This window comes from Taudactylus pleione, unplaced genomic scaffold (genome assembly GCF_031769625.1).
Source record: "Taudactylus pleione unplaced genomic scaffold, aTauple2 ptg000093l, whole genome shotgun sequence".
Lineage (NCBI taxonomy): Eukaryota > Metazoa > Chordata > Amphibia > Anura > Myobatrachidae > Taudactylus > Taudactylus pleione.
In genome coordinates this window covers 1,700,697-1,723,537 of record NW_028284495.1, presented here as the reverse complement: position 1 = coordinate 1,723,537, position 22,841 = coordinate 1,700,697, and the positions used below count along the sequence as shown (strand labels likewise).

At 44.2% G+C, this 22,841-nt stretch overlaps 1 protein-coding gene across 6 annotated transcripts in view; it reads left to right on the top strand.

Moving 5' to 3' along the window:
• The window catches only part of TGS1 (trimethylguanosine synthase 1), a 119,739-nt gene that overhangs the window by 38,732 nt on the left and 58,166 nt on the right, over positions 1-22,841 (top strand). For 4 of the 6 annotated variants that reach the window (XM_088469528.1, XM_088469531.1, XM_088469530.1 and 1 more), the window contains 4 exons: positions 1,390-1,825; positions 5,022-5,186; positions 20,159-20,302; positions 22,140-22,358. In XM_088469528.1, coding sequence (XP_088325654.1) covers positions 1,390-1,825; positions 5,022-5,186; positions 20,159-20,302; positions 22,140-22,358 — 964 coding nt within the window. The remainder of the gene's footprint in view (positions 1-1,389; positions 1,826-5,021; positions 5,187-20,158; positions 20,303-22,139; positions 22,359-22,841) is intronic. The other 2 variants (XM_088469534.1, XM_088469529.1) reach the window with 2 other exon arrangements.

The following is a 22,841-nucleotide window of genomic DNA, read 5'->3' as shown; positions in this document are numbered from 1 at the left end:
TTTACCTTATTTCTGTTTCTTTGTCTTTTGGGCTAGTCTTCTATGTCACTTGGGCCTTTATAATGTGAATTTGCAACTATGGATGTATTTTTTCTTTTTTTTTTTTTTTTTTAATAAATAAAAACAATTAAAAAAAAAAAGCACAGTGGGAACAAATTGCGCGGAGATCACTTCATAACGGCACCTCCGACAAATCCTCTGTGGTGACACAGGCTCAAGTCACCCTTTCAGGTAGTCTGTGGCACTGCTGAGATGACAATGCAGCTGTCGTCTCTCTGAGACCATGGTGGGCAACCATAACTCGTGAGACAGTGAAGTATCGGCAAGTTATTGCGCTGATCTTAATATAGCAACTACGGGCCTGATTCAGAACTGGGCGCAAAGGCGATTAAGCACAGAACGATTGTTTGCCATCGCTCACGCATAGAAGCCGCACTTGCGCGTGCTCAGCAATTGCATTGCGACTAAGGACGCGCAGAGGATTCCATCACAGTGAGTGACTGGTTGTCTGTGTTTGGGGGCGGAGACGAGGGGTGGTCTGAGAAACGCAGGCGTGTCTGTCCATTTGAACGCCGTTTCATGAGCGTGCATAAAGTAGCCACTGCGATTGTCTACGCAGCTTTACGTGTCAGAAGAGCTCCCAAGGCTGCGGCAGGTCAGATTTGCTGCAAGAGCAAGATGGCTGCTCGATGTGCGTCAATGTTACCTATATTTACGCAAATAAGCAACGTTTTACGTATGAGAAGGCAGCAGTGTGCAACCATTAGCATATGCGTGCGTCTCTAAATCGGGCCTTATTTTCACATCTGTTAGTATTCAAGTCATAGCTGATACCTTTTTTAGAGCAGCTACCACACTGTGTAAATACAAATCTCAACTGATATCTTTAGAGACCATCTAGTGAAATCAATAAGTGAGGAGCTGATCTTCCTTATGTTCCGGGCTGTAATTGGGTGCAACCAGAACAAATACCTGATATGTAAGCACTGCTGAGCTGGAGTACAACCAACTGACCTAGTGCTTGATGAATTCTGTAACTGAACAAATGTATTCTAATATTTCATATGTGATAAAAAAAACTTTCCTGTCAGTAAGACATCAGATATATAATATAATACATATATTACACAGAGCTGCAAGGAATAATTTAAAGATAATTAGAATTCACCTGTGAACAGTTATTCAGTGTCGATTGTAATAGTACACGTGTGTTGTTACCTATCACTTACCACCAAGTGTTTTGTTTTGCTTTTTTTAATGTAGAAAAGTACATTACAATGTATTCTATAATGCCACCTTCGTTTTAATGCCTGTGGTTTACGATGGAGTATAACAAGGCAGACTATATAGCTGTTATTTAGTTATGGTTTTCTTGTCATTTTCTGCTAGGTCCAAACCTTTTTGAAAGGTGTTAGCGGATCAGTGGATGAGTCCATAGATGGAAAGGTTCGGTTGCCAGAAGTTGTGGATTCATTCAGCAGCTCTGATTCTGAAGGTCAAGACTGTCCTGATGTTAAAGACACTGCTGATGGACACCAGCAATCTGATGCTGGCCAAGCTTCTGAAGGACCATGTAATCATGATATCAATGGGCCGTCTGAATTACAAGACCATATTCATATCGAACCACTACCTGACCTGCCAGACAGCACCAGTCAAAGCAAAGTGACAAACTGTACAGTGCCCTCTAATGCCATCTGGTGTTCAGTAGATGCAATCACCACAGAACAACAACCAAGGCATAACACTAAGTTCTCATCAAGGCAACTTGTGTCTCTGGAAATTCCAGACTATCTACAGGGTGAAGCAGAGGAGAATAAAAACTGTGTGTGTGTGTGTGTGTGTACATATATATATATATATGTGTGTGTGTATATATATATATATATATATATATATATATATAATGTGTGTGTGTGTGTGTATATATATATATATATATATATATATATATATATATATATATATATATATATGTGTGTGTATATATATATATATATATATATATATATATATATATATATATATATTTTTTTTTTAACCAAATAACATTTCTCCATTATTATTATGTTTTTATATTAGTCTCAAGCTTTTATAGTATGGCTTCTGGCTTGGGAGGATCTATTTGCAAAAAAGGAAGGAAGAACAAGAGTGTGCTGCACTTATGAGACCATGAATTACACTTTTAAATATTACAAAGTACAGATGTGTTCTCATACAATGTGATGTGACTGCACTGGGTAATTTGATATGCTACACTTGTAGATCTGTGTGTCTGAAGTGCTGAGATGCAACAGCCATGGCTTTTTTCCACGCCAAGGTCCGTTGTGCTTCCTACACAGATATACAAGTGTTGCATATCAATTTAATCAGTGCAGGCTTAGTCGCATTGCATTGGCCTAAGAGGCATTTTCGGGTGAATAAGACGCCCTGCGCAAGCTGATCTGCATGGGACCTAGCGGCTCTCTCGCGCCAGATGTCTTGTGCTGCATTGCATATTGAGGATACATCTGTAGATATCGTTCACATTTTATAAACCTTTATTAATATACATTAATATGAATAGTTCAAGGATTCTCAAATAAGGTGAAATATGTTCAAATAAAATTTATTTTAGAATAGATGTGAAAGAAAATACAAAATGTGTATTAACAAGTGTTTCTTTCACCACTGGTCAGATATATGTATTCAGTTTATTACAGGTAGCAGGTAGTCAAGTATTTGCTTAATCAATTATCCTCCAAATATAGGGCCTGATTCAGCTTTGGGAATAGTGAGATCATCTTGGTGAAACCATGCTGCACTGCAGGTGGGACAGATTTAAAATGTGCAGAGATTTAGATTTGGGAAGGGGGTGTCCAAACTGACCTCTAAATTATAGAGCAATAATAACGCTGTGCAGTATTTGTGGGCTACATGCAAAAGCAGCCAGTATTTACACTACATGCAAAAAAAAAAGTATGTATTTACACCCCTTGCATTGCAATATGGTTTGTCCAGGTACACAGTTAAGTGCAAATTCTCACTCTATTCCCGAAGCTGAATCAGGCCCATAGTTCAGAAAAATCTGATTATTATACAAGTATGTTATCCAATCCTATGATTTCCAGCAGCCAAATTCATCAATAATTCTAAAACACACTAGAAGGGGATAGTGGAGCGCTGACTTGCTTAAATAATCACATAAGTTGATAAATATAAATATTAAAACATGTTTAATTCATATACAAAATATAAAACAATAACAGAAAAAAATACAATAAATCTCAGTCAAAGAATACACCCATAGAATAAAATAAAGACCTAAAAGATACCACCATATATAAAAAAAACTGATGTAAATAAAATTTGTGGTAATAAAATATTTGTCAACCAGGATCAGTATAAAAGTCTGATGAGCACTGTCCAGTTTGACAGTAACAGGCAGGTAGATTCAGCAGCCAGATAGTTAGTGGGTCTTCAGTTAGTAGCAGAGGTGGTGAATATGGTTAGTAGGATGTCTTAAGTCTCTCACTGAATATATATAAGGAACCCCAAGTGTTGATCAGACACTTGAGGAATTATCTTAATAAATCGTGGACCTTGTTTCCACCTATTAGCCACAACTGATCTGAAGTCTGCCAAGTGAAATGCACTTTGTGAGATATAAACATTAAGCTAAACTTATTTTAAGAGCATAACTGGTGCTCGTTTTGAGTACTTTATTAAGGTAATTGATCTCTTAATGCACTAATTAAGATTTGAGAGTGTGTAATAGCCGATTGGCTGGCAGCCCAATAAAAGAGGGTATCCTAAGAGGGCTAGGTGCTTCTGACGAAACGGCACTTCGGCCGAGAAACGCGTTAAGCCACGCCCCCTGACATCAAACCAGGAAGTAATCTGCATCAATCTGCACTACGCGCTTTCAGCTACGAGGGGTGAAGTTCCAGGCCAGCATACATAGACTGCAGGTCCACGCTGGGCAGCGCCAAGACGCGACTTATTAGAAGCCAGCGGTCAGCGCAATTTTCATGAGACACTGTGCACAGTGAGTAAATCTTCTCCCAAGCGGAGGCAATACAGTTTTTAACTGGAGTTAAATGTTATTGGAGATGTATTACCTCCTGTTTGTCCAGTAACAGACTTCATATCAGTTGTGGCTAATGGGTGGAAACAAGGTCCGCGATTTATTAAGATAATTCCTCAAGTGTCTGATCAACACTTGGGGTTCTATATATATATATATTTATATATATATATATATATATATATATATTCAGTGTGAGACTTAAGACATCCTACTAACCATATTCACCACCTCTGCTGCTAACTGAAGACCCACTAACTATCTGGCTGCTGAATCTACCTGCCTGTTACTGCTAAACTGGACAGTGCTTATCAGACTTTTATACTGATCCTGGTTGACAAATATTTTATTACCACAATTTTTATTTACATCAGTTTTTTTTATATATGGTGGTATTTTTTAGGTCTTTATTTTATTCTATGGGTGTATTCTTTGACTGAGATTTATTGTATTTTTTTTCTGTTATTGTTTTATATTTTGTATATGAATTAAACATGTTTTAATATTTATATTTATCAACTTATGTGATTATTTAATCAGTCAAAGTCAGCGCTCCACTATCCCCTTCTAGTGCTTTTTATAATTATTTAGAAGGGTCAGCTTCTTCGACTGGTAGCGAGTGACTTTTTATTTTCACCCATATTAAATTGTTACACAATATAGTGGCCAAAAGGTTTTTTTTTTCTCTTGTTTATCTATTTTAGTCATCAATAATTAGACTGCCTAGTCACCGGTATCTCCGCTCCACTGCAGTGAATGACTTGGTGATATTATGTACACAGAGGGAAATTACTATGGGTTGGTAGAGGAGGACGTTGGGATGTTTAGTTGAACAGGGGCTACACACCCACAGGTTTCTCGTATGAGAATATACAATATACATAATGTCTGATTAGCTAGGTATAACCCAATAGACTAAGAGTAAGCCGCATAACATAATATCTCTTTCTTACAGACATCCAACTTAAAGTTGGTGAGAACAACAAGAAGAAGAAAAAGAGTAAAAAGAAAGCACAGACTTTGCCCCCAGAGATTGCAGCAGAGCCACATCTGGCCAAGTACTGGGCTCAGCGCTACAGGCTCTTTTCTCGCTTTGATGAAGGGATTAAACTTGATGAAGGTAGGCTGTGACTGCAGTGTTGCTATTCTCAGGCATATTGGTATGTAATGCCAACATTGATATGGGCTTGGGTTCGGGACAGTGTGGGTTGGCATGATTGAGTGTGAGCATGGGTGTTTGAAGCTCCATTCTATTTTATCTCTGGATTTCGGCACCACATTGGGGTCATATAAAACAAACAGGGAGCTTAGTACAGGTCCCTATATATTTTTAAACACCTCAAATAACATTTTGTGTTTCTGTACAAAGTTATTTTCATTAACTAAATGCTTCTCTGAATTAAAACTCTGAATTTTAAATATATAAACTTTTTGAGATAGAGAGATCTCTTTCGCTCTTTCATATTCGAAGACTTTTATGTGTACATTTTATCTCTGGCACCCAACCTACTGTCTGAATATTTGGAGCGCCCAACCTCCTGTATAATATAAAATGTTATTTATATAGCACTTTTCTCATTCATCCACTAGGAGACACTGGAGCTTCTGACAGTGGAGTATAGACCGTGAGTTGAGTAGAGCCTGGCACTTTAATAATGTAAAAGTGTGACTGGCTCCGTCCCCTCTATGCCCCATCAGCCCCAGTTTTTAGAATATCCCCGAGAGAGACTGTGCACTTGGTGCTGTCGCCAGCTTTTATCTATTTAATTTTATAAGATCATAGAGGACAGGCAGACTGCTGACTGTGACAGTCTGCCTGCACCCTGGGAGCTGCCAGGTAGGGTACGTCACGGCTACTGCAGCCTGTGTCCAGTCACCCTAATGTCACTCAGCGGGGCCCGCTGCAGTTGAAACCGGCTCGTGCCCGAGTCCCCCACTCCCCCCTCCCTGTCCGTAGCAGCACCAGTAAGTATGCACACCTCTCCTGATTAGCAGGAGAGGCGTTACTTTCCCAGCTGGGCCAGTGACAGGCGGTCTTACTGCACTATCTCTAAATAGCCCCTGTTGCATACAGCCGCTGGAAGCGCAGCTGTCAGACTGCGTGCCGGGCTTTTACTGCTGAGAGCCGCTGGAGCTTGTATGTCTGCCGCGCCGGTGCTTGCATAAGAAGCACTGGCGCCAGCTTCTACGTGGCTGTCAGTTCTGCCGAGCTGGTGCTTGCATCAGAAAAGCATCGGCGTCAGCTTCTAGTGGCACCAGTACTGTGTGCTTGAAAGGGGCTGCTACTGCCGCACCACTGCTTTATTGGAAGAGGCGCTGGTGCCATTTTTTTATGGGCTGTATACTCTCCTTCTAAGAGCTCTTTAACATCTCCACTGTGGACAGAGAGAAAAGAGGAACTTCGGGGAGAGGGCGGAGCTTACCGGTGACTGCCATGGTCCCCCCAGAGAGCTATGCGCCGCCTCCTCCCCTACACTGCCCAGCGTTATTGGGGCGCTTTGCTCACTAGCAGCGGCGCCATCTTAAGCACTAGGCAGTACACATGTGGTCCAGCGCTCCTCCACTGTGGACAGAGAGAAAACTACCAGCTCCAGTCTGCAAGGGGGTCTGTGAGTCCTGCAGTGGGGTAGCATTATTAGTTTGGTAAATTATGCTCTTCCCCACCTGTTTCTACTTTGGAGGGATAACTTTTTTTTTTTTTTTTTTGTGAATTCTGCTCTTTCCCACCTCTCTACAGTGAGTAGCATTATTATTCAAATTCTGCTTCTCCCCATCTGTTGCTCTGTCTGACTTCAGTTTACCTTGTCAGTGTCAGGTTATCTGCATCTGTGTTCGTGTTTGTCTGTGAGTGGACTAATGTCTTCCAAATCGACAAACAAAACTGTCTCTCAGAAAAATTAAATTTACCCATTCTCTTTCTGAAGAGTCATCCCTCTGCGATGCTTGTGAAGCAGGGAGTGCTAACACTGCATAGACTGTCACACCCACCTGAATAAATAGTTTGGCAGGGGTCATGGCAGGTCTTGCATCAGATTTAGCCACTTCCCGTAGGGAACGGGAGGCTGCCAAGGATAGACCTAGCACCTCTCACCCTTCTTTTCTTGCTACAGAACCAGCGTGGGCTCAGGATATAGCCTGCTCAGTATATAGCCTTGCCCAGGTTTCTGAGGCCATGGTCAAGTTGACCGTCTAAGAAGAGGGCACTTCTAGGTGGTTCTACAGTCAGATGAGGATTCTGAAGCAGGATACTCGTCTAAAGAGGAGGAAGGGGAGATGCTGGACGAATCCGATATAGAGGCTTCTTCACAGGAACCTGAAGCAACGCAGGGCATTGAAGCACTTATCCTGGCTGTGAAGGAAGTACTTCACGTTTCTGACCCTGAGGCTCCAGGATTGTTGGATGACTCATTGTTTGCTAAGAAACAGAAGTCTTCTGTTACCTTTCCAGTTTCCAACAAGGTAGACAAACGGCTGCAGCCTGGCAGAATCCGGACCATAAGTTCCAGATCCCTAGGTGTTTCTTCTCTTTATTCTTTTCCTACATATTTTCAGAGGGTCTAAAGTCAAAGACTCTGCGGGCAGATCTGATTACCTTGGTGGAGCATATTCAGGAGTCCACAGTATACTTGGGAGACCCCTCCAGAGATGTCGGCCAGGTAGGCGCTAGGATATCCGCTTCGACTGTTGCTGCTCGCTGGGCACTGACTTCGTGCTTGGCAAGCGGACGCGTAGTCTAAATGGGCGGTTGAATGTCTTCCTTTTCAGAGATGATATTTTATTTGGTCCAGAGTTGGACAAGTGGATCTCTCTGGCCACCGAGGGTAAGAGCACTTTTCTACCTTCGTCAGCACCTCCTCCACGTCGCTCTTTTAAATGGCCTTCTTTTCGCTCCTTTTGAGCTCCAGCGAGATTTCGGGGTCGACCTCGAGGTTCGTCTTCAGCAGTTCAAGGAGGTTACACAAGAGGACGTCAGACTGCCAGTGCCCGCCGTCCCTCTCCCAGGCCAGCAGAAAAGCATCGGGGATCCCAAGGTGGGTGTTTGTCTCCAGTGCTTCTCTGAGGCATGACGGCGAACTTGTCCAGGGTTCGGAATCTGGTATCTCATGGATACAAGATAGAGTTGTGAGATTTTTTTACAACTGGGTTTCCAGTCGATCCTTTGAAACAACTAGTCTTGCGTCAGGCAATCGACAAGCTTCTGCTTGCCGAGGTTTTGGTCCCGGTTCCGACTGCACAAAGAAACCAGGATTTTATTCCAATCTTTTTGTGGTTCCAAAACCGTACAGGTCCGTCAGACCCATTCTGAATCTCAAGTCTTTGAACCAGTACCTCTCCTTTCACAGGTTCAAGATGATGGAGTCCCTTCATTTTGTGATTGCGGGACTAGAAGCGAGAGAGTGTTAGGCATCTTTGATATCTAATGACACCAATCCTACACATTCCGATTTGGGAGCCTCACCAGGCCTTTGTCCGGTTTGCCATCAGAAGTGCTCATTATCAATTTCAGGCCCTGCCGTTTGGTCTCTCATCCGCTCCAAGAGCATTCACCAAAGTGATGGCAGGGATAGTGGCTCATCTGTGCACTCAAAGGGTGACTATTGTCCCTTACCTGGACGACTTGCTCATCAAGGCTCCGTCGGCAGATGTCCTTCAGCGTTAAGTGTCTCTTACACATCAAATACTCGTCCAACACTGCTGGATTGTCAACTTCCAGAAGTCTCAATTGATGCCATCACAGAGACTTCAGTTCCTGGGTATGATTCTGGACACAATCCTGCTTTGGATCTTGCTGCCAATAGACAAGGCCATAACCATCCACTAGTTGGTTTGCTTGGTGATCAGGCCGAAGAAAGTGTCTGTGCATCTTTGCATTCATCTCCTAGAGAAGATGGTGGCCTCCTTCGAGCCCATCCAATTCAGCTGGTTTCACTCCAGAACGTTTCAATTAGTCTTCTGGCTCAATGGACTGGGTCCCACCTACAAATGCATCGTCTGGTGCGTCTGTCTCTGTAAACCCGCATATACTTGATCTGGTGGCTCTGGACGGACCATCAGGTAGCGTATCGACGCTTTCGCAGTTGGGGAGCTGTGGTATTGGACAACCACTTCCAGGGGCATTGGTTGCAGCAGGAAACCCACTGTCACACGCCGGCCTGGAGACCCCAGAATCAGACCCCGTCGCTTACCTGTGCGGGCGCTGACCCGCGCTGTCTTCCGGCTCCCGCGCTGTACGCTCCTTCCTCTTCTTCCAAGGCAGTCTCCGCTGTTGTCCTCTGGAGGGTCCCGCTGCTGTGCTGCTCCCACGCCGGCTCCTGCTGACCGCTGGTCCCCGCTGACTACCTCCAGGAAGCGCTGTCCTCCGGTCCATGGGCGCGGCCATCTTGGATTGCCCATGTGACCCCACTACCACCAATGAGGAGCCTTCTCCTTCTCTCTCAGCCTGTCAGCTCCCAGTGTCCACTATAAAAGGATCCCCAATGCTCACACAAGTTGCCAGTGCAACTAGTTTCTTAGTATAGCTAAGCAAGCCTTCCCTCTGCGCTCCAGCCGCTCCACGTAGCCACTCGGCTACCAACGTCTACCCACGGCTATCCAGCCGCTCCACGTAGCCACTCAGCTACCAACGTCTACCCACGGCTATACAGCCGCTCCACGTAGCCGCTCAGCTACCAAACGTCTACCCACGGCTAACCAGCCGCTCCACGTAGCCGCTCAGCTACCAACGTCTACCCACGGCTAACCAGCCGCTCCACGTAGCCTCTCAGCTACCAACGTCTACCCACGGTTATCCAGCCGCTCCACGTAGCCTCTCAGCTACCAACGTCTACCCACGGCTATCCAGCCGCTCCACGTAGCCTCTCAGCTACCAACGTCTACCCACGGCTATCCAGCCGCTCCACGTAGCCGCTCATCTACCAACGTCTACCCACGGCTATCCAGCCGCTCCACGTAGCCGCTCAGCTACCAACGTCTACCCACGGCTATCCAGCCGCTCCACGTAGCCTCTCAGCTACCAACGTCTACCCACGGCTATCCAGCCGCTCCACGTAGCCGCTCAGCTACCAACGTCTACCCACGGCTATCCAGCCGCTCCACGTAGCCGCTCAGCTACCAACGTCTACCCACGGCTATCCAGCCGCTCCACGTAGCTTCCTAGCTACCTCGTTACTGCCGCATTCCTCAAATTCCTGTCAGTTCGCTGCACCCTCTCATGCGGAGAAACTTCATTAAGCCAAGTCTCCTCCAGCGAGCGTCTGCGCCAAGTAATACAGATCCAAGGCCCAGTCCGGGAACACAGCTCCTAAATTCCACGCTTGTGACACCCTCTTACCGATCAACGTTCTCGCCTGCGGGCCATCTACAGGTCTCTGATACAGGCTGCTCCCCTTCCACAAGGGCTTCCGGTTTGGATACAATCCGACAACGCCACAGATGTGGCGTACATAAATCGACAAAGGGGAACACGCAGTCTTCTAGCAATGAAAGAGGCCAATCGCATTCTACTGTGGGCAGAAAGGCACGTCGAGGCCATCTCTGCAGTCTTCATTCCAGGAGTCGACAACTGGGAAGCAGACTACCTCAGTCGTCAGGATCTTCACCCCAGGGAGTGGTCCCTTCATCCAGAAGTCTTCCTCCCGTTGGGGGAGGCCACAGATAGATCTCATGGCCTCCCGGACGAATCGACAGCTACCCCTTTACCTCTCCTGGACCAGGGGGAGCGGATGTCTTACTGATTCCTTGGTCATACAGCTTTTTGTACCTATTCCCACCTTTTCCGCTTCTTCTTCCTCTTTTTCTCAAGCAAATCAAGAGTGAGTCGTCCACAGTCGTCCTAGTGGCTCTGGATTGGCCTAGTTGGGCTTGGCATTCCGATCTCCTACTCCTTCTGGCCCTTCCACTACGGTCGGAGTTTCTGCAGCAGGGTCCATTCGTGTACCCGGATTTATGTCTGGTTTGTTTGACGGCGTGGCTGTTAAGACCGCCATCCTAAGAAGACCTAGCATTCCATGGGCGGTCATTCCTACTATGCTCCAAGCTAGGAAACCAGTGACCTCCGCGCATTATAAATGCATTTTTCAAGGCTTATTTCTCCTGGTGTGAAGGACGTGGATCTTCCACTTCATCTTTTCATTTGCCACGTCATCGTCTTTTTCTTCAAAAGGGGCTTGACGCGGGCCTACGTCTAGCATTTTAGAGTAGAAATCTGTACTTTTTAAAAAAAACATTTCCAGCGTCGCCTAGCTCTAATTCTGGAGGTTCAGATCTTTTGTTCAAGGGGCGCTTAGGGTTCAGCCCCCTTTGTGCCACTCACTGCTCCATGGCACCTGAGCCTCATCTTATCCTTCCGTTTGAGCCTTTGGAGGATGTGGATTTGAAATGTTTGACTTGGAAGGTGGTCCTTTTATTGGCCCTTGTTTCGGCTAGGCGATTGTCGTAACTTGAAGCTTTATCCTGCCGTTCTCTTTGCTTAATTTTTCACGATCGGGCGGAACTGCGCACCCAACCTTCTTTTTTTTTTTTTTTTTTTTTTTTTTTTTTGCCTAAGGTGGTCTCTGCTGATTTAGATGAAAGGCAGATTGTGGTGCCGGCATTGTTGGAATCTTACAGGGGTTCTCACTCCCTCGATGTAGTGCAATCGCTTCGAACTTATGTGGCTCGTACTGAAAGACTACGCAAATCAGAGGCTCTGTACATCCTTTTATGACTCAAATCGTCGTGGCTGACCTGCGTCTAAACAGACTTTGGCCAGGTGGATTAATCTGGCCATTCGTTAGGCATTTGTTGCTTCTGCTAGACCTCTGCCTGTATCCATCTCCGCGCATTCTAGGCACTCAGGGGGTACTTCGTGGTTGGCACCTAGAGGTGCCTCCAGCTTTGCAGGGCTGCTACATGGTCCTGGTTGAATACCTTTTTTTTGTACGTTTCTACAGGTTTCACACCTTTTTGTGGCGTCTGCTTCGAGTTTTGGTCGCAGAGTGTTGCAAGTTGTTCAGCCCTCCTTCCCCCCCATCCCCCCCCCCCCACCCCACCTAGGGGGGACGCTTTGGGACATCCCCACTGTCAGAAGCTCCAGGGTCCGCTAGTGGATGAAGGAGAAAACAGGATTTTGCTTCTTACCGTTAAATCCATTTCTCCCGATTCCTCAGGGGACACTGGACGCCCACCCATTGTTTCTTACCTGCTTACCAGTTATTATTCTGTTTCAGTTCTATTGCAGTTTGGTCTGTTATAGTTGTGTGATTGTGCAGTGGTTGGTGCGATTTGGACTGAGTGTTCTTATTCCTACTCTCCTTCTCTGTTGTTCTGTCTGTTCTCCGTCTCCTCTCGGATTCTTAAAACTGAGGCTGATGGAGCATAGAGGGGGAGGAGCCAGTCACACCTTTTGATTCTTAAAGTGCCAGGCTCTACTCAACCCACCGTCTATAATCCACCGTCGGAAGCTCCAGTGTCCCCTGTGGAATCGGAGAAATGGATTTAACGGTAACTACCAAAATCCTGCTTTCTCCCAGTAGGACTCAAAGTGATTTACATTTGCATTTATACACAAAATGCAAATATAGGCAGTTGGGCACTCCAAATTGTGTGAGTGGCATAGATAAGTATTCATAGAATTTATTAATAGCTTGTCTGAAAATGCCAATATAGAAATGAATCCTATAAGGTTCTATGGGGGTGATTCAGAGATGGCGCAGTTAGCATAGCTGCTGTGTCTTTGGATGCTGCTGCAATTTTAACATATGGTAATGCCGCAGGAGGCGTCTGTAGCAAAAAGATGCCTCCTCACAGGATCTGCAATCCGAGTACTGCATCTGAGGATGCAGCATGGGAACACTATCTCAGAATGGACAAGCTTACTCAATGGGCAACAGAACTGCTCTTCGGAAGACGCAGACCCTGCCCCCGACACTCCCAGAAAATGGGGCAACGTGCTCCTGTTTCCGGGACCACAGCCCGGCCCCACCCACCCACCCACCCCCCTCCGCTAAACAGACAGGCTGCGGCTTTGGGCAACTGTGAGAGATCTCCTCTCCTCTGCACAATACAGATCCTGCGCATGCACCGATCTTCTAACATCGGAGATGTACGCAAACCATCGGGTTTGCGTAGATCTCTGAATGAGGGCCTATGTGGAGATGTATGTAGCATTTGTGATTTCCCTGTTCAATTGCGCTTGTAATCAATCCTCTACATGTGGGTCTTTATTATTGTTTCTATAAAAACTGTGCAAACCTGGAGAGTGTATTCTATAAAATAAATTTAACTAGGTATAAAGACATTTTCATGTTGCCTGTGGATTTGCTGGGAATTTGCAAGCAAGGTAGCAGTTGGCTTTGAGTTACAAATAGGCGTGTTTAGGACACTGTTTCTGAATGTTTGCTCTGTTTATTGTATTTGTATTTTCATTTGCATTCTTGGAGGATTATCTGATCTGCCTTATAAATAGCCTGCAGAGTCCTTATTATGATTATTATTGTTATTCTTTATTATTTTTATTCTTATTAACAGTTTTCTTAAGTGTAAACAGGGTGTAGTGTATACCAAACTGTGTCATGACACTTTGGTGTATCACAAGTTGGTCCCTGGTACAGCCAGGGGTGATGAAAGGGGCCCCCCTCTCCCGAGCACCCCAGGCTTAGTCTGAAGCCCGGGGCTCTTCCCCCACACCTGGAGTGGTGTGGGTGCGGGGGTAACAGTGGTGTCAAAAAATAGAAACTATTGTTTTTTTTTACCGTGGATCCACAGGTGCCAGCGTGCCTGCCCTTTGTCACTTGTGGAACTACATGTGCCATCAGGCAGCCGCCACCCATACCCCCGCTGTAAAAAAAAATTGTTAAAAAAACCACAATACACACACTGTAGAAAGTAAGGTTTTATTTGACACCTACCTAACTCACACACACACACACACTTACCTGCTGCCCGACGATCGGTCCACTTCTCCAAGTAGAATTCCATGAGTGAACCTGTGAAAAATGATCCTTTACTCCCCTCTGTCCTAGCGCTGCCCTCCGTAGCATCCCCAGGTCTTGGCAGAAATAACTGACTGTAGCGATGTATGTGCTGCTTACACATACACCACTACCCGGATAATGACGAGAGACCCCCCCACATAGGAACTGTCAGGAGACTGAGCCAGCCAGCCAATTAGCGGCCGCTGTACAATTAGCGGCCGCTGAATGGCTGGCTCCAGCTTCTGACAGTTCACGTGTCATAGAAGGAATATACTCTCCAAATTTCATGTTTCTAGGTTAAGGGGTTTGGGCTGGGTGTTGATGAGTCAGTCAGGATATATACAGTGAGGTCCATAAATATTGGGACATTGACAGAATTTTCAGATTTTGACCTCTATTCACCACCACAATGGCTTTGAAATGAAGCAAACAAGATGTGCTTTAACTGCAGACTTTCAGATTTAATTTGAGGGTAATTACATCCAAATCAGGTGAAGGGTGTAGGAATTACAACGGTTTCTATATGTGCCTCCCACATTTTATGGGGCCAAAAGTAATGGGACTATCAACTCAAAAGCTATTTCATGGACAGGTGTGGGCTATTCCCTCGTTATTTCATTATCAATTAAGCAGGTAAAAGGTCTGGAGTTGATTCTAGGTGTGACATTTGCATTTGGAATCAGTTGCTGTCAACTCTCAATATGAGATCCAAAGAGCTGTCACTATCAGTGAAGCAAGCCATCATTAGGCTGAAAAAGCAAAACAAACCCATCAGAGAGATAGCAAAAACATTAGGTGTGGACAAATCAACTGTTTGGAACATTCTTAAAAAGAAAGAACGCACCGGAGAGCTCCGCAACACCAAAAGACCCGTTAGACCATGGAAAACAACTGTGGTGGATGACAAAAGAATTATTTCCCTGGTGAAGAAAAACCTCTTCACAACAGTTGGCCAAATCAAGAACACTCTCCAGGAGGTAGATGTATATGTGTCAAAGTCAATAATCAAGAGAAAACTTCACAAGAGTGAATATAGAGGGTTCAACACAAGATGCAAACCATTGGTGAGCCACAAAAACAGGAAGACCAGATTAGAGTTTGCCAACATCTAAAAAAGCCATTACAGTTCTGGAACAACATCCTATTGACAGATGAGACAAAGATCAACTTGTACCAGAGTGATGGGAAGAGAAGAGTATGGAGAAGGAAAGGAACTGCTCATGATCCAAAACATACCACCTCATCAGTGAAGCATGGTGGTGGTAGTGTCATGGCGTGGGCATGTATGGCTGCCAAAGGAACTGGTTCCCTTGTATTTATTGATGATGTGACTGCTGACAAAAGCAGCAGAATGAATTCTGAAGTGTTTCGGGCAATATTATATGCTCCTATTCAGTCAATGCTTCAGAACTCATTGGACGGCGCTTCACAGTGCAGATGGACAATGACCCGAAGCATACTGCAAAAGCAACCAAATAGTTTTTTAAGGCTAAAACGTGGAATGTTATGCAATGGCCAAGTCAATTCCCTAACGTGAATCCGATTTGAGCATGCATTTCACTTGATGAAGACAAAACTGAAAGTAAAATGCCCCAAGAACAAGCAGGAACTGAAGACATTTGCAGTAGAGGCCTGGCAGAGCATCACCAGGGATGAAACCCAGCGTCTGGTGACGTATATGCGTTCCAGACTTCAGGCTGTAATTGCCTGAAAAGGATTTGCTACAAAGTATTAAAGTGAAAGTTCGATTTAGGATTGTTTAGTTTGTCCCATTACTTTTGGCCCCTTAAAGTGGGAGGCACATATAGAAACCGTTGTAATTCCTACACCGTTCACCTGATTTGGATGTAATTACCCTCAAATTAAATCTCAAAGTCTGCAATTAAAGCACATCTTGTTTGTTTCATTTCAAAGCCATTGTGGTGGTGAATAGAGGCCAAAATATGAAAATTCTGTCAATGTACCAATATTTATGGACCTGACTGTGTGTGTGTGTGTGTGTGTGTGTGTATGTGTATATGTATGTATATATATGTGTGTGTGTGTGTGTGTGTGTGTGTGTGTGTGTTTATATATATAATATATATTCCCATCGATAGGTACGGCACACTCCATCCATGATCATATGCCGCGGTGCCCGTAATAATAAAGCATGTAAGTATCCAAAAAGACGGCACTCAGCGGACTTTGAAAAAACCAACTCCACACCACCTTGGTAGCAACGTTTCGGGCTTTATTGCCCTTCGTCAGGCTACACAAACATCACCAAAGTATAACAACCATCTTACCTTAAATGCCCACTCTTGTCCTCTGGCACGCGCCGGGCCCCACTGGTCACTTTCCGTCCCGCGTGTAAGGCTTCCGGTGAAACCGGATGCACATCATCACGTTGACGTTATCACCATGGAAACCCGATGCCTGCCAGACGACAAGCCCAACCACGTGATAACACCTATCATGAGAAAAACAATGTTACAAAAAATACTAACATACATATAAATTAAAACAGAAGTTCACGATGCATGTTATGTAGAAACAAATATAGAAGAAAAGAGGTCAAAAGAGACATAATGAGGAAACAACATACATTGTATAACATATGCTAAACCACATTGGGGCAATGATGATAATATGTTGGCATAATTCCACAACCAAAAAGGACATACTCCCTAGATTTAAAGTTTTTTTTTTATAGGAAAATGTTATAATTAAGTTGGTCATTCAAACCCTTAGGTCGGACCGTATCCAGGTAATGTATCCATTTCGCCTCCAACATCAGCAATCTCTTGTTCCTATCTCCTCGTCTGCCGTCATCTTGGACCTTATCTATAATAATATGCTTCAGGCTGGAGAGGTTATGCTTGGCTTCCATGAAATGTCGGGCAACCGGTTGCTCCGATCCCTTGCCATTGATGGCAGATCTAATAGCCGATCTATGCAGGACCATGCGCTCTTTAAATGAACGCATGGTCTTTCCCACATAGCAAAGTCCACACGGACATTTAATGAGGTACACCACAAAGGTACTAGTACAAGTTAATCGGTATCTTATTTCATATTTAAGTCAAGAATGTGGATGATAGAAAAACTTGCCCGTCAACATATGACCACACGTGGTGCATCCCAGACATTTGTAGCATCCATTAGTGGCTCTGCATATCATTTGAGACTTTTTGTTATGTTCTGTGATGTCAGAACGAACCACCCAATCCCTGATATTTTTGCCTCTTTTGTAGCATGGTCTAATTCTTGTTCTCTTGAGTGACGGTAAATCTCGATCATTCTTAACAATTGGCCATAGTTGCTTACTTGCCTTGTTGATATTATTATGAGCTGTACTGTAAGTGTGTACCCAATTCAGGACCTCTTCTGGTTTATCCTTGTTCTTATGTCCCAACGTGTCTTCCCTAGACAATGAGTCCACTTTAGTCCATGCTGTTTGTAAAATGCTTTCTGCATATCCTCTCGCCCTAAACTTGTCTAGCATTTTATCAATTTCGTTATCAAGTATAGCGGGATCACTAGTGATTCGCTTAACCCTCAATAGTTGAGAATACGGCAAACTATTGATCGTCGCGGATGGATGGAAACTGTCTGCTCTCAACAACGTATTCCTGTCTGTCGGTTTTGAAAAGATCTTTGTTGATATCATATTCTCTTTTACCATGATTGTAACATCCAAAAAGTTGATCTCCTCCAAGCTCATATTATACGTGAACTTGATAGGATGATCCAATGCATTGATCTTTTCAATTAAGTCTATGAGGTCATTGTATTCGTCTCTCCAGAACAGGATCACATCATCTATATACCTCCTATAGAAAAGAACTTTATCTTGTATATTTCTATTGAAGAAAAAATTCCTCTCCACATTGGCCATGTATGCATTGGCATATGTCTGTGCCACATGCGACCCCATGGCACAGCCACTCTTTTAGATTTAGTACTGGTCATCAAAATAGAAGTAGTTCCTTCTCAAGGTCATATCTAACAATGTAAGAAAGAAATCTATTTGGGGACCCTGATGTAGATCATTGTTGATTATCAATTCTTTCACAGCCTCTACACCCCCTACATGGGGATTATTAGTGTAGAGGCTGGATATATCTAGGGTACACAGCCATGTGTTGGAGGGAACCTCACTCATTTCCTTCAGATTTAATAGGAGGTCTGTTGTATCCTTTAGATAAGTCTCACCAGCCTGGACACAAGGCTGTAATGGTCTAAAAATTGTGAAATATTACTGTAAAGAGTCTCTTGCCGATACTATTGGACGTCCAGGGGGGAGGGTGAGGCTCTTGTGGATTTTAGGTAGTGTATATAGAAGCGGTACCCTAGGGTGACTTTTATTGAGAAAATCAAATATCTCCTTACTACTAATAATACCAGCATTCAGTGCTGCTATTAAAAAATTCTCAATTTTAAAGCTATCAGTTGGATCTTTTTTCAACCTTTCATATACCGCTTCATCCGCCAACTGATTATATATTTCTTGGCAATATTTATCCACATCAAGAACCACCACCCCTCCCCCCTTGTCTGCTGGTCTGACAACAATATCTTTAAATGTGCCCTTCATATCCGGATCTCTCTATCAATGGTCTCCTAGAAGTATATTAATAGGGGTAATTCAATTAGAGTATAACAGGATTTTAATGTTTAAATTGCCTGCAGGCAGTTCAATTAGATCCAGTCTAATCCGCCCAAAAATGATCTGTATTAGGCTGAGAACACATAGGAACCGTGTGTTTAATGCCATCACCTGCCCAAAAACAGATGGTTATCTGACATTTTTTTGTTTTTTTTCAGAGCCTGCTGAGCTCCTGAAATGAAGTGCCCGATGAGCGCCGGGGGAGGGGTGGTGGGGTGGTAGGGGATTACCCAGGTCGGACGATGACGCCCGTTGCAAATACTGATTGACCGTATGTTAGCTATAAATGGAGAAGTTGTATTCCTGTTCATACCCTATATGACGTTATGAGAATTGTATCTTAACAGTGTTTATTTGTGAATATGAAAGTCACATTTTTCATGAAAAAAAAAAAAGTTCACTAACAATGAACATCCCGACATCTGTTGTTTATCACTTTAAAAATCTAATGGGAGTATTTTATCCTGCAATAGCCCAAGAGACCCTGACAAAAAAGACATCCAGAGTGACAGCCGCCATTTGCCGTAGTATAAATGCATTAATAAAATATGAAGTGCTGTCAGCTGGAGAGCTTCATATTCATACATCATGAGAAGTGGCGGGATGGTGCCATCATTATCAACATGTCCTGTAGCTTTCATCTTTCTCTAGCACAAAAACTGTTAAGCCTTCTAGGGTGTTTATGTACTTGCTTCTGTTAGATATATAAAAGGGAAGTGCTCTTACTAGTAAAAGCACGGCCTTATTACATATCTGGCATAAACACGAACAGAAGTGTCAGATTGCTACAAATAAACTGCTAAGAGTATATTTTATCATGGGATATGAGATGGTTGTAGTGCTACAGTAATGAGGGTATAGACTTCATTGGTACCAAACACTGTAAGCCTATTCAGGTGGAGATGCCTTCTGTTTCATGTTTGTGTATGTAGATTGTATGTAACATAATTTATTTTATTGTATTATTATTCTCCTAAATAATAGTACATGTGATGGCCACAATTGTCTAGTAAAATAACTTGAAGATCTTGTTTGCATAGTTTCCCTTACTTGTACAACTAAATAAAGCAAAGTAGGCAGGGGCGTAACTAGGTATTTGAAGACCCTATAGCAAAAGTTTTGTAAGGGGCCCCCATGTACCACCTAATGGTGAAAAATGTATCTAACCCATGTAACTTTGACAAGGAAGATGAGCCCCTCTCAGCTCTGAGCCCCATAGCAGCTGCTCCCTTGCCCCTATGGTAGTTACACCCATGAAGGTAAGGATCCTCTGAATGTCGAGTCAAGAGTCGCTGGGCCTAATCCAGACTGTATACATTATGCTTAATGCAGTAACAAAAAATTTATTTCTCTTTCACTTCTGGGGGACACTGGAGAGATACCATGGGTAAAACTATTCCCTATGTAATGCAGAGTTAACACTGTAACAAAGTGTTCTTATTTGTCTTAAGCTGCTATTCTAAGTGTCTCACATTCCACCTACTGCAGAAGGCTGGTTTTCCGTAACGCCGGAGAAGATTGCAGAGCACATTGCTGGCCGAGTAAGGCACTGCATTGACAATGCTGTCGTAGTGGATGCTTTCTGTGGCGTCGGTGGGAATGCCATTCAGTTTGCATTGGCAGGAATGAAAGGTGAGCTTTACCTAAATAGAGATAGGTACATCGCCAAACAGTAGAAAAACCTGCGCTAATAACAGGTTCTGTCACCTACATCAGGTATCTGGGTTTTCTTTGAAAAATAAATTATGCTGTTCGCTAATAGGTATTCATTAAAATAAAAAATAATTAGCCACCTACCCCAAGCTGCATAGTGTGTACCCAGCCGACGAATGATATATCGTGAAGTACAACTGTCCGTGTGTACAGCCGATAGGTCTGCGACGACGTTGTTCAAAGACATATCGCGTTGGCTGTTCAACGTGGCAGATGCCTGTATATCTTGCATGGCGGCTCGGCGTGGTTGATTGGCAAGTGTGTATGCAGAATTTGTTTATGCAGAACACTTACCAAATCGTTGGATCGGATGACCGGCTGATCTATCGATCAGGTGTGTACCTAGCTTATGTTTTACTAATCAGAGTGTATAGTCTTCCACTGGTCCTTGTAATGCGAACTGCTTACAATTTCCTAGAATATTGTAAATTTTCTTATTATTGTATCAGGTTTTGAATGGAACATAAGCAAGTCTTTTATTTAGAGCAAAATACACCTCACATATGCATACCTTTTGGCCCTTATGTAAAAGCCTTCAGGTTGCAGGAAATGTCATGATTTTGGCAATTTAGCTTGTACGTCTAAAGCAGCAATAGTTAAAAAGGCAATACCAGGTTGGTTTTGCCTTTTTTAATTACTGCCGCCTTAAATCTATGGGCTAAGGGCCTGATTCAGACCCGCTCGCAAGCGGGTCGATGGTTGGCCAGTGCGCACGCACGGTGTGCACGAGCCCCGGAGCGAGTGAACTTCATTGTTGTAATTCCTACACCGTTCACCTGATTTGGATGTAATTACCCTCAAATTAAATCTGAAAGTCTGCAGTTAAAGCACATCTTGTTTGTTTCATTCCAAAGCCATTGTGGTGGTGAATAGAGGCCAAAATATGAAAATTCTCTCAATGTCCCAATATTTATGCACCTGACTGTATGTGAGCGGCCTGGAGGCAGTTTTTTTTTTTTTTTTTTTTTAAATCCGCCCTGATTCAGAGCGAGCACTTGCAAATAGCGAGCTCCTCTGAATCGGGCCCTAAATCTCTGAAATTGCACCAGTTCCTGCAGCTCGCAGGCTATTGCAGAAGGGCCTTAGGGCCTGATTCAGACCCGGTCGCAAGCGCTGAGCGTTCGCAACCAGGTCGATGGTGGCCCAGAGCGCATACGCACGACGGAGCCGGCTCCGTCGTGCACATGCGCGAGACCCGGATAGCGACGGGCAAGCCGGGCAAGCTCCGGGTCTCGCACCAAAGGGGGCGTGCTGTCGATGTTGTGAGGGGGCTGCCCAGACGGAGGCGGCCCCACTGACATCACAAGTGATGTCAGTGGGAGAGCTTTCGGCTCTGTTTGAGCCGAAAGCTCTCTGGGGCTTGTGGCAACAAGACCCTACCACAAAGGTCTCGTCGCAAGCCCGATGGTCTTGACCATCGCGACCATCTTCCTGGCCGCTCGCTATAGCTGTGGGTGGTCACCCACAGCTATGCGAGCGGCCAGGAGGCCGTTCTAAAATAAAAAAAAGACCGGCCCTGATTCAGAGCGAGCGCTCTGTCAGAGCGACTGGCTCTGAATCGGGGCCTTAATGTGGTTTGATTTCATAGTCTCCTTTGCTTTGTAGCCTCATACTGGTTGGAATGAAAACCTGCTAATGTATTGGAGCAAATGACAATTGTACATTGGAAAATAGCCAAAAATGGTTGTTCATGCAAATTGTGCGCAGGTGTTTTACATGTTTCCACTGTAACCTGTATTTGTTGCTCTTTCTGCAGTCATTGCTGTGGATATTGACCCAGTTAAATTGGAACTTGCTTACAACAATTCAGAGGTATATGGAGTGGCCGATCGGATTGAGTTTATTCGTGCTGATTTCATGTGCGTGGCTCGCGATCTGAAGGCGGATGCAGTCTTTCTCAGCCCACCTTGGGGAGGCCCGAGCTATGTCAGCGCAGACACCTTTGATATGAAGACTATGATGTCCCCTGATGGATATCCTTTCGCATTTCACCTCTAGGTTGTATACACATTCTAATAGTACCAAAGGATATAAAATAGTGCTGGACCCACCAACCCTGCACCGCTAGACCGACCATATTAATTACATCTGTCCTTGCCTCTTACATAGGCATGTCAGCCCTAAACTTGCACGCGATCCCTGAACCTGGGCTATTTTGATTATTTAAGAAATTATTAACATTTCACATCCCTATTTGTGTGTGTGTGTGTGTGCGCGCACACAAACTTTTTTTTTTATTTTTTTTCCTTCATCCATTAGGGGACACTAGAGCTTACCACGGCTTCCGAGGATTTAGATGACGTCCTCATCAATTAAAAAAGACTATCCAGAGAACGGGCTAATCCCTGAGCCCAAGTTGCTTCGCTAGCTAAGGAAAGAGTGAGCAGTGCTAGGGCCGTCCCTGGCAGCATCCTGTTCTCTACGATAATCGGCCAGTTCAGAAGTAAAATCAGCCTTA